This window comes from Mus caroli, chromosome 9 (assembly GCF_900094665.2).
Source record: "Mus caroli chromosome 9, CAROLI_EIJ_v1.1, whole genome shotgun sequence".
NCBI classification, from domain to species: domain Eukaryota; kingdom Metazoa; phylum Chordata; class Mammalia; order Rodentia; family Muridae; genus Mus; species Mus caroli.
This window is the reverse complement of record NC_034578.1, coordinates 46,432,751-46,444,559: the sequence shown is the minus strand read 5'-3', so window position 1 is coordinate 46,444,559 and position 11,809 is coordinate 46,432,751. Positions and strand designations below refer to the sequence as shown.

Genomic DNA, 11,809 nt, shown 5'->3' with positions numbered 1-11,809 from the left:
AAAGAGAAGAAAAAAAACAGGTAGAAGAAGGGAGGCGAAGAGTTTGGACTTTACCACAGGGTTCCCCTTCTCATTATTAGACCTAATAATTCAAGGTTTGGCATGCGCAGGAGGAAAATCTACATGGACTACAGTCTAAACCATCTAAGCATTGTTTGCAGAGTGGCTAGGCTCCTCTGCCCCAGCCCTGTCTGGTGCTTTGAGCGAGAAATAAGTCTCTTTTCCTTGTGTGCAAAGGGCCAGCAGTCTCCATGGAAGATTTCTTTTTTTAGACCTGATGATAAATGTGTGTGAGGGATCCCGTTAGGCTGGGAATTCCTTTGAAATTCACATTTCTCTTTCTCTCCCGTTGTGGTCCATAGATAGATCCTGGCAGCATTTGGGAATGAAAGCTCTTCAGCTTGACTCCCCCCTGAGAGTCATGTTTTTTTTGTGAAAGGAGCTTTAAAAAAAAAGAAAAGAAAGAAAAAGGAAAAGTGATGGCTGTTTTTTCACTTAGAATAAGGATATTCTCCAGCAGTGAGAGCACTGAAGTAACAGGATCCATATGTTGGAGCTGAGAGCTAATGCTCAGCTCAGCATATGGGCAGTGAACTTTACAGACAGAAGGATGTCTCTGCTTTTAGAGAATGTCCTGGAAACTCCACAGAGGAATAGTGCTCAGGTGAGTCATGGCGGAGGAAGGGTTTCCGGACTTCGAGGTACCATCCATCCCATGAAGTGTGAGTCACCAAAAGCAACTGAAGAGGTTCTGGCTGGCCTTCAAATTCACAGCACTGGCTTAGAGCCTTCTTGGTTAGGCCCCAAGCTCTCAGGATAGCAGAGGGGCCTCATTCTGGCTTTTCTATACTCCTCAAGAAATGGCAATGCCGAGGGATGTCGCCCGGCATGTGCAGATGGTTTCTTTCATTCCATGAGAACATCTTCCCTCTTCACAAAGATTGCACTGCAAAGTGAGTTGAGAACTTACCCGAGAGCCAGGAGGCCTTTGCTCCACAACACTGACCGACAGCTAGCAGTGATGGTGAGGGAATCGTTCCCGCTCCCTGCTCTTCTCCATCTGGACAGTGAAGAGTCAGATCACAGTGATAGCTGAGACCCTTTCCAAATGGAACACTGTGGAACTGAGCACCGCCTAACTCCAGCTAGAGAAGTAAGATGGGAAAACCAACACCAGCTGTTTGCATCTGGACCTGTGGACCCAGCCCTTGTGAGCATCATGCCCCAGTACAGCTTTATGTACCAATAGATATGCACAGAAAGGAGGAGGGTGGGGAGGACTCAAGTTCTTGGAAAAGAATGAAGCTTTGGAGCTTCATTCTTTTGGTAATGACAAAGGAGAGGTGATTGCACCCCTGGATTACTGTACCATTTCCTCCCGTTCAGTATTAGAATATGCCCAAGCTCAGCCACTTATCCATGGAGCAGAGCTCAGCCTCCTGCCCTCCTGTATCCTGAACCCTAGCCCTTTCCCCTTTCTCCACATTGGCTCCATTTCACCCCTTTCCTTGTACAGCCTCTGCTGTACGTTTCTCAGGACTTGCTTTGTCTGTCAGTCAGATGATTAGGAATGCTGTACCCCCCCCCCCAATCCACTGCCTACCCCACCCCACCGTGCACTCCCTTTCCAGCCCCAGGCAGGTCCTTTGATCCCTGTATTCTGCAGAGCCCAACCTTGGTCTCTTGTCTCAGGAGCCTGGACTTAGAGCTGCTGCTCCAACCCTGCCTGCAAGCTGGTCACCATGGCAACAAGCTTTCCCACTTCTCCTGTGAACAGAAAATGGCTGTTGGAAGGAAGAGCTCCTAGTCTCGATGACCCAGCCTGGTTGCTTTCTGGCAGGATGTAGGACGTAGGAGAGGGCTTGCTTCATAATGGCTCTGGGGAGTTCCTGCCATTGAACCCACTGAGTGCTAGCCTTAGCCTTTCAGATTTATTTAAAGACAGCAGAGGCAGAAGGAAGTTGATTTCCAATGAATAAAACATTCTGTTTTCCTATCCTAAAACTGATTTTCTCGAACAGTTGTTATCTGCTCTAAGGAGATGATAAACGGGAAGCAGAGTGAAGCGGGTAAAGCAGTGAGATCTGGTGTTGTGTGTTTTCTTATCAGTACCACGGGAAGACTGAGCATGTGGATATTCAAATAAAAATTCAGGGGAAGTCGCCAAGGGGTGTGAAGAATTCCATGAAGCACAGGCCATGGGATTTCAGAAGCACAGCAGACTGATTGGGGTGCTGATGTTGTTTTTAGCCCTGGAGATAGGTGGTGGTTATACATTGTGGGGTGGCACCCCTGCTTTAGAATGGGTCTGATTCATAGTGGCCAAGCATGGCAACACAGGAAGTGTGCAAGCTATCCCAGTGCATAGTTCTTGGGTGACAGGCTCCCTGTGAGACACTTAAGACTGATACCCAAAAGGAACTGGCTAGCTGGCTCTTTCTGTGAATACAAAGCATAGTTGTTTAGTGAGCGGCCCAGGGGGCTGTTCCACTGGAACAGCAGATAACAGTTCCATGTAGGAGTGGTCTAAGCTGTATCTCCTTCTGGTTATGGTATGAAGTTGCTTTTTCAGAAGTCAAATAAACCTCATCTTTTTTAAAACTGAGCTTGGACAATCTTATTTTTGAATGAAAGCTCTCAAAATTTTAATGGTGTGTTTGAACTGGACTTTTTCTTTCTTTTTCAGTTTCCCTGCAGGTAGATATTGTTCCCAGCCAAGGAGAAATCAGCGTTGGAGAGTCCAAATTCTTCCTGTGTCAAGGCAAGTGTCCTGGGTCCCATCACATCTCAAGGCTTGCCTCCAAAACCTGCTGCTCCGAGCGCAAACTGCGAGTATCAAACCTAGAATTCTGGTCACTGCTCTTCTCTTGGTCAGCAGTGTAACCATTCCAGACCATTCTAAGATACCTTCCCTTGAGAGTGACATACTATCTATACTTTTGGGTGTTCTTAATGCCTAATTGGAAAATCTGCCCCTAATAATAATGTGGAAACCATCCTATGGAAGAAGGGATGGGGAAATGGACTTCAAGGTGTTGGGAGATGGTGTGCTGAGATTTGGAAAAGAACAGAAGCAGGAATGAACTGAGCTAGATGTAGGCTGTGACATTTAAACACAACTTTTGGTGGGAAGGAGCTCTAACTGCCACCATGATTTGCATCTGACCAGGGGACTATGACTGCTGGGTACATTTGCTCCTGCTCTGCCGTCATTACAGCAGTTTCAATGATCTGAAGATACAGCCTTAGTGCCCGCAGCACAGCTTGCAAATTGTGATATTTATTGAAAACATGATGGGCCCCGAAAGGAACACTATATTTCCATACCACATATCTGCACAGGGCTAGGCAGTGCAGGCTGGTGCCCCTGTGCAGGCAGCAAATCAAAGAAAGAGTAGTGGATTGGAGAACCGATCACCCTGACCCAGCCTGGCCTCTAGGCAGCTGAGTGCTCCTCACAAGTCCCCAGAGAGGCCTTGCTAATGCTCTGTCTTCTCAGAGCATGTAAGGGGGTTGAGTGAGGTAACGGGCATCAGAATATCAATCATTCATGCCAGTCTGAACAGAGTTGCTATGGTCAAAATGGCCTGAATCTTAACTCTTGGTTTACCCAGTTTCTCTTAACTTCAACTCAGAAGTTGAACAGTCTCCTTCTTTTTCATCCTGATCAGTTGATTCAGGCCAGCGAGGTCCTGGAGCTCAGGGCTCAGATAGACCCACCCCCCTTTATTTCCCATTCCATAATACACATTCATTCCTAGCTTAGTGTGTGGAGAACAGTGGGTTCATAGCAACTATTGTTTCCCTTTCCAAAGACATGCCAACTAAAAAATACTATATGCACAGGCAGTGGGTAAGTCTGTTCATCTTGGAGAGATGTCATGTATATAATTAAACCGACAAAGAGCAGGGCTGCAAAATGCCTCATGATAGAGATCCCTTTCCAGCCTTCTAGGCTTTGTAGCCATGGACACTCTGGAAGGACTTAATCTCCTCATTTTCTGCGCTCTGAAAATAATCTCTTCCTCCTTAGTGGCAGGAGATGCCAAAGATAAGGACATCTCCTGGTTCTCCCCCAATGGGGAGAAGCTGAGCCCAAACCAGCAGCGGATCTCAGTGGTGTGGAATGATGACGACTCCTCTACCCTCACCATCTACAATGCCAACATCGACGATGCCGGCATTTACAAGTGTGTGGTCACTGCTGAGGATGGCACCCAGTCTGAGGCCACTGTCAACGTGAAGATCTTCCGTAAGAGCCCTCATGTGTACCCTGCACTCCTACCTTTGTTGGGAAGATACATGGGTGGGCAGGAAAGGCAGAGAGAAGGCAACAGGAAGCCCAGTAAGGGCGTGGTGGTTCCTTTTCTGTCCAAGTTGCTAAGAGATCTAGTATATTCTCAAATGGTTGGTGAGCAGCCCAGAACCAATAAGGCTGGTTCCCACCAGTTGTCACTACATTCCCAATGACTGCCATGCTCCAGAAACTACACAATTCCCAGAGGGCTAGTGTCAGTTCCTCCGTGCCTTCTAAGTGACAATGACAGACACGTGGTTCAGGTTTTTGCTTCTTATCCCACTATATTTGGCTAGTGATATAGCCCAATGACCTAGTAAGATGTAGGATTATATGTCAACACTTGATGCTGGTTGGGGAAGGTGGCTCCCACGGCCATGTAAGGCTGGCCTGGCAGTGACACCTCACTGCCTTCTTACTGTGCATAGTTTTGGCTCAAGTCATGGTAAGTAAGTGTTGATTGCCAGAGCATTAACTGCCATGAAGTTGACTCTCATCTTCAGAATTTTCTCTGCTACAGGAAAATTGGGGTGAGGACAGAGTAGGAGACCAAAAATGATCAATGACCCTTATGGTCATGGTAAGATAGATGCAGGGCTCATCACTGTAGCTGTGTGCATCGTCACTACATCAGGGAACCTACTCCCCTCCATAGACCCCTCTCAATGCTAACTGTTCTGCCTCAGATAGTGACCCAGTGCTAAGTGCGAGTCCCTCTTACATTGCTGAGTTATACATGGAAACTGCCCTGGAGCTGAAATCCAGGCATCATAGTTCTACTGAGAGGGTGTTTGTTCCTCACTCTGCTCCTCCTGCTATCTTTCAGAGAAGCTCATGTTCAAGAATGCACCAACGCCACAGGAGTTTAAGGAAGGGGAGGATGCTGTGATTGTCTGTGATGTGGTCAGCTCCCTGCCCCCAACCATCATCTGGAAGCATAAAGGCCGAGATGTCATTCTGAAAAAAGACGGTAAGACCTGAGTTGCCATGAGCCCTCGGGTCCCCTAGCTTCCCACCCCTACACAAGCCCTCCAGCCTTCCATCTAAATGCAGATTCGGGGCCCCAGAACTCACAAAATCTCTGGATCCTAAACAAATGTTTATCTGTAACTAGTGTGTTCAAGCATTTGCTTGTCTCTCCAAAGCAAAAGACAGACGTGCCATCCCTAGACAGACTCATCTGGATTTCAGGGCCAGGGATATCTTTGCTCATTTCAGCCTAAAACCCAACACCATAATACCTGAGGCAGAAGAAAGGGTGAGATAGCCACATTGTGTCATGCGTTTGTAATTCCAGCTTGCAGAAGCTGATACAGCGGAGTGGTTGCATGTTTGCGTCTAACCTAGGCTTCATAGTGAGTTTCAGGCCAGGTAGACTACACTGTGAAACTCTGTCTCAAAAATAACACAAATTTCATAAAAGGCAGTAGCAGGAAGCTCAGCTTCTTGCCTGATTGTGGAGTTCACGAACTGACCTTGGATGAACCTGCCTCTTGTCTCTTCCAGTCCGGTTCATAGTCCTGTCCAACAACTACCTGCAGATCCGGGGCATCAAGAAAACAGATGAGGGCACTTACCGCTGTGAGGGCAGGATCCTGGCCCGCGGGGAGATCAACTTCAAGGACATTCAGGTCATTGTGAATGGTGAGGAGATCTGCCCTTCCTGTTCCCTCCATGACTACAACCAGGGTTTGATGGAGACCTTCTTTTCCATTCCCTTTGGGTGTAGACCTGTTCTGTCTCATTCCTAGATCTCAAGGGAACCTCTTCCCCACTATCACAACCTCTGGGAGGGGGGTATTTTCTCCTTAACTCACTTGTCTTGGTGTGTCCCTCCAGTTGTGCGTACCAAATGCCCTCCATTGTCTAGCAGAACTAAAGACTCCCCATTCTGCTAATAAACCCTCCTTCATCCCCAGTGTCCTTGATGTTACCGTCACTAGGAAGTTAGTCCCCTTGGCTTGATGGGCAGAGAAAATACTGCAATCAATTCAGGTCTCAGAATAGTCAGCATCGTGGTCCGTGGGCTTATTAATCTTAATTTGCAGTGTCAAATAAACACACCCGTAGCATCGATCTGACATTTGCAAGATGCTTACAGGAAATTATAATGTCAGTGCTAAGAAAATAAGTAAATCACATTTGAATTGTTTTGGTTATTGATACGTGTTTTCTTGCCAAGCTTTCTCTGTCTCATTCCTTTGGTGGAAGCACCTTGTGCACAAAGTTGTTTATGACAGTTGCAGAGAATGTCACCCTGCTGAGCTGGTATCTTTTGGAAGCATACCAACCTGGCAACCAACAGGAACTGCACTTTCTCATGTTTGCCAGTATGGAGAGCAAAGCCTTTTTTAACATCAAGTCCCACCAACTCTCCTAGTTGTATATATTGCATATATGATAATATATATATATATATATTGATTGAGAAAAATACATCCCAACAAATAGCCACTGTAAATTAAATACCACATGATCATGAGTTAAGGCACGATATAGGGACTGAACTCTTAGAAATAATAATGTTTGTGGATTTTGTTCAGTTTACAGTAATTATTTAGAATGCCATGTGAATTTAGGTGCCTTCCACTAACACTATAGACCTCCAGGACTAGTAATGCCCAGGTAGTGATGCTGCCTCCTGTGGACCCCCAGATGCCTCTTCTTGAGGCCACCCGGATCTTTTAAGATTTGTAAAACCACCACTGACATCCTTCTTTCCTTCAGTACCACCCACTGTCCAGGCCAGACAGAGCATCGTGAATGCCACTGCCAACCTGGGCCAGTCTGTCACCCTGGTGTGTGATGCCGATGGCTTCCCAGAGCCCACCATGAGCTGGACAAAGTAAGCAACTGGCATGTGCCTTGCATTTTGGGTGAGAGGAGAAAGCAATCCATAGTCCCATTGCCTGTGGGGTTTTCAGAGGCATGAGTGTGGGCTTCCTACAGTACCAGGGTGAAAAATGGCTCTTTTCTAGGAAGTCCTCTTCATTGGTGTCTTGATTATTCTCTCATTTTCAGGCTTGTGGGAGCAGGTGTGGGTGTAACTTTTGGTGATTGTTCTATGAAATCTTTCTGAGTTCTATCCATAGCCTTTGCCATGTACTCAAAAGATTGGGGGAGAAGCATAAAAAACATGTAACAGGAGATGAAGTCTTTCCCTTCTATGTAGACTGAGCCTGTCCCCTTCGCACAGTGGGAGATGATCAGAAATGAACCTCTTCACCCCATGCTCAGAATCATCACCCTTTGCATTTCTGCACTGTGTAGGGATGGGGAACCCATAGAGAATGAGGAGGAAGATGATGAGAAGCACATCTTCAGTGATGACAGCTCTGAGCTGACCATCAGGAATGTGGATAAAAACGACGAGGCTGAATACGTCTGCATCGCAGAGAACAAGGCTGGCGAGCAGGATGCCTCCATCCACCTCAAGGTCTTTGGTAGGTACAGGATAGTGCAGGTCAGGGCCCCTGTTCAGCTACAATTCCTCCTATTCTGCACATTCTACCCATCAAATAACAGTGACCCACACTGTCATGGCATGCATCCATGAAACAACCATGAGCTGCCTGCTCTGACACCTAAACCCCAGTCCAGGAAACCACTTAGCCCTCTTCAGTTACACAGTTCTCTTAGCTGGTCTCCTTGCTCCCCAGCTTGGCTACTGTAGGTCTTGTCTACTTGTGGTAGCCAGAATGCCTCAATGTCATTCCTCTTCTCCAGGCCCCTTCCAACTAAGGTAAGCACCAGAGTAAGCCCATGGTCCAGTGCTAGTACCCTGGCTCCTGCCTTCTACTCTAGTCCAAGCTTTCCCTCCCTCTGCTCCACAGAGAACGTTCTCCAACCATACCAGCCTCCTTTCTATCTCTGCCTCAGAATGAGCCAATCCCCTTTGTCGGAAATGTTGCCGTTGAGGCTTTTCTGCTTAAAGCAGAAGCAGACCTACTCTGACTATGACAGACCTACTCTGAGCAGCCTTCTTGTTATCCTTAGGCAGACTTTAGCTCAAGCACATCTTCCCAGGAACCCTCCCCTCACCAGTCTGACATTGCCTCCACCTTTCCCAGCTACCACCCTACTGACCACCGTCCTCAGGACTCACTGCCTTCTCCATACATCTGAAAGTTCCTGAACTAATCCTCTTGACATGTTTGTTAGTGGGATTGCTTACCTCCAGTCTCCATCAGCATGCAAAGTGTACCGGGAGCACACTGACTGTCTTATACACTGCTTTATCCTCGAAACAGCTCCAGACTCAACGATGCCTTAGTAAATATCAGTGCCTGGCTGGTTGTCTCATCTTCTTTTTCCTCCTCTACTAGCCTGGGTGCCAGTGTCATAGAAAGTCACAGAAAAAGCTTCCATATCTCCATCCACGTTGTCTTGATGAATTCAGCACATTTTCAGGTGTTTCAGGATTGAAATGCATTTGGGGCCTCTTTATGCAAAAAGGGATTTTTTTGCAAAGAAAGGTTTATCCTAATGGCTCTGAATGACCTGCTGTATTGTAAAACATGCTGGTTAGATAGAGGCTGGAGAGAATTCTCTGGCACCTGTCCCTCCTAGCTAGTTAAAATATACACCTAAGAGCCAGCAGTGGGACCTGCTTGTTTTGTGCGGTGGGAAGAACTATATGTAAACACAATTTGAAAGTAGGGTGCCTTTATGCCAATAGCCCTGATAATCTTAGAAGAGTCTCTTTTGTTCATTGATTTTGATCATTGATGACTTTGGGGCTACAAATGAGCTCTACAAAGAGAGAACATGAAACTTCATGAGAACGTGCATTTATGTATGTGTATGTGTGTGCACATGTTTGTGTATGTATGTGCATGCAGCCGTACATGGATGTGCACGAGGATGGAAAGCAATGGTCACCTTCAGGTGTCCTTCCTCATGTGCCATACCCTTCTTTGGGAAGACAGGGATCTCCCAAGTTGGTGCTTGCTAGTTTAGCAAGGCCATCTAGCAGCGAGCTCCAGGTATCTCCCTGCCTTCACCTCCCCAAGTGCTGGGATCACAAGTATGGCTGACTATGCCCAGGTTTTTTATGTGGTTCTGGGGTTCAGACTAAGATCCTCATTTTGCAAAGCAAACACCTTAGTGAATGAGTTGTCTTCCCAGCCCATCAAAAAAAAATATTCTTGATGCAGTTTTTTTTTCTCTATATACTTCAGAATAATCTTCCCACCCCCATCATTCTGCTCTTTAGATTATAGAGAAGGACATGGGCATCTTCATTGATCTCTTCGTTTAAGAAATCTTGAGCGCCTTTGCAGCTAGATAGAGTGGCTGGAGAGATACGTAAGAATTAGACTCTGAGAAGAACCAAGATAGAGATAAACACAGGAAAGAGAGTAATTAGTGTCAATCGGCATTATCCCATTTGAGTGTTTACTGTGAATCCAGTCATCGCCAAGTTTAAAATAAAATTTCATGGAGTCGATTCCCGTCAGTAGATTTGCAGGCATGTGTAGATGTCCAATACTGACATTTTAAATGACAGCCCCCTATAATGACTCCATAGCAACAGCATGATGATGCTTTTAGGAAAAGATTTCCTATCCTGTGTGGCATCAGTTAGTAACCAAACTGATGCACGGCTTGAAATATAGAACAGCGGGACAAGTGTTTTGGGCAGTACTTGCCCTAGGCATTGTTGAGAAAAAGACACTGTGTTGCATGTGAGCAACTGTGGACTGGGTCTCTGCCCGTTGGGCTTACACCTATGCCTCCAGCACCTAAGACAGCAGAAGCAGTTGAATAATTGAAGGAATAGCCAGTAGTTTCTTTGACTGAAGCATGACCCATGTCCTAGGGAGATGATCCTGAGATGAAGTTAGCCTCAGTTGTCTCTGGAAAACTTTTAAAGCATTATCCCCATAGAATAATAATAACAATACCCAGCACAGAAGGAGCATTCTACGCCATGCTACAGAACCACAAATCAGACTTTCTGAGCCTCACCACAGCCCTTCGAGGTAGCTCAGTTATTCTTCCTGTTCTACAAATGTCACAAGGAGCTCAGGTGCTCCTTATAAGGAGCCATAGTGTTAGCTTCTTGGTCCTTACCCTGGAATAGCAGTGGTGGTTGCATCTTCATGCACCCGTCAGCACCTGTGCTGAATCCGCATGGCTTAGGGAATGGATGGGGAGTGTGAGAGAGAGCGCTCTGCCCCTCGACCCCCATGCTGCTCCTGGGTTCTCTAGATGTTTCCCACTTGCAAGCCCTTTTTACCTGAAAAAAATTTAAGCAGCCTTATTTTAAAACTATGGTTTTGGTACACATGATTTTCCACTGATTGAAAACTGGAAGCACATTTGCATACCAATGTGATGGGCATACTTGTTTATTTAATAAAGAATTAAAACTTGGCTGAATATTTGATATGACTGGACACAGGCTGTCTTCAATGTTCTTCAGAGTTGCTCGATGTTGTTGTTTTATAATCATCATGGCTGAGAACACTGCTTTGCATAAATACACAGTACAAAATGGCAGAAATTTGTTTAGGACCATTTCAGAAATTGTTGGAAATTCTGTCTCCAATCCCAAGCCAAAACTCATTGAATAATTTTTCTGTGAAACTCATGTCAGCAACTCAAATAGCAATTTTTTTTAAATCAAGCATTCTAACACAATACTATCCAAAGACACACTAATTTGATACTTACATGCTGAGGAATGGTGGTAGGAAAATATTTGAAGTCGTTGTTTTACATAATTAAGCCATTATGTTTCTGTAAGAGCAGAAAACTTTGCATGTGTAGTAAAAACCACTACAATTCATAACTTACAATGGTCTTGAATCTGAGCCGAGGCTTTGCAGCCAGAGTTTGTTGGCATTGTGTGGTGGGACAGCCATACATGCTGAGTATTCAGAACCAAGGCTGCAGTGACTTCACAAGATTCACCATGGGCAAACACTGGCAGAAACAACTTAGATTCTTTACACGTTTGATTTTGAATTCATTTCTGGTTTGGCTTGTTGTTGTTGTTGTTTTTCTTTCTTTTTTTTTTTTATGTCCAGGGACATTTTACTATTGCCAGACTTTGTGACTTCTACTTTGCAGTTGTGTAACTTCACAGGTTCATAATGCAGCAGTTAAGAAGCTGCTCTATGGAACATCCCAGCTCTAGCGTGGCTGGAGGAGACGAGCTCTTGATCTTCTTCCAGGACCCTTTGGTGGTAATGATTGCTGGAGGCAGGAAGGACAGGTAGCAAATGAGGGATCACATGGGGCCGTGGTAGAAGGATCAAGATGGATAAGGCCTAGGGGAAGTGGCAAGGAAAAGAGAAAATAGGATGAAGAACCAAGCAAGACAGGATTTGTCTCCCCAGTCTTCATCCTGAATGAACAAATACATCCCTACATCCCTGCATCCCTTATCCCTATATCCCTGCATCCCTGCATCCCTACATCCCTGCATCCCTCTATCCCTGTACCCCTGCATCCCTCTATCCCTGTACCCCTGCATCTCTGCACCCCTGTATCCCTATATCTCTG

The 11,809-nt window shown here is 45.9% G+C and overlaps 1 protein-coding gene and 1 long non-coding RNA gene across 18 annotated transcripts in view; one reads left to right on the top strand and one right to left on the bottom strand.

Moving 5' to 3' along the window:
- The window catches only part of Ncam1 (neural cell adhesion molecule 1), a 296,582-nt gene that overhangs the window by 225,993 nt on the left and 58,780 nt on the right, over positions 1 to 11,809 (top strand). For all 16 annotated transcript variants that reach the window (XM_029481093.1, XM_029481092.1, XM_029481090.1 and 13 more), the window contains exons 2-7: positions 2,687 to 2,761; positions 4,034 to 4,252; positions 5,124 to 5,267; positions 5,804 to 5,941; positions 7,025 to 7,142; positions 7,568 to 7,740. In XM_029481093.1, the coding sequence (XP_029336953.1) occupies positions 2,687 to 2,761; positions 4,034 to 4,252; positions 5,124 to 5,267; positions 5,804 to 5,941; positions 7,025 to 7,142; positions 7,568 to 7,740 (867 nt within the window). The remainder of the gene's footprint in view (positions 1 to 2,686; positions 2,762 to 4,033; positions 4,253 to 5,123; positions 5,268 to 5,803; positions 5,942 to 7,024; positions 7,143 to 7,567; positions 7,741 to 11,809) is intronic.
- The window catches only part of LOC110302617, a 33,738-nt gene continuing 29,662 nt past the window's right edge, over positions 7,734 to 11,809 (bottom strand). Inside the window, exons 4-5 of one of the 2 annotated variants that reach the window (XR_002378821.2) lie at positions 10,373 to 11,574; positions 7,734 to 8,800 (exon numbers count right to left, since the gene is read on the bottom strand). This is a non-coding gene — a long non-coding RNA (uncharacterized LOC110302617). Of the gene's footprint in view, positions 11,575 to 11,809 lie in introns of both variants that reach the window. The other variant, XR_003837528.1, reaches the window with a different exon arrangement.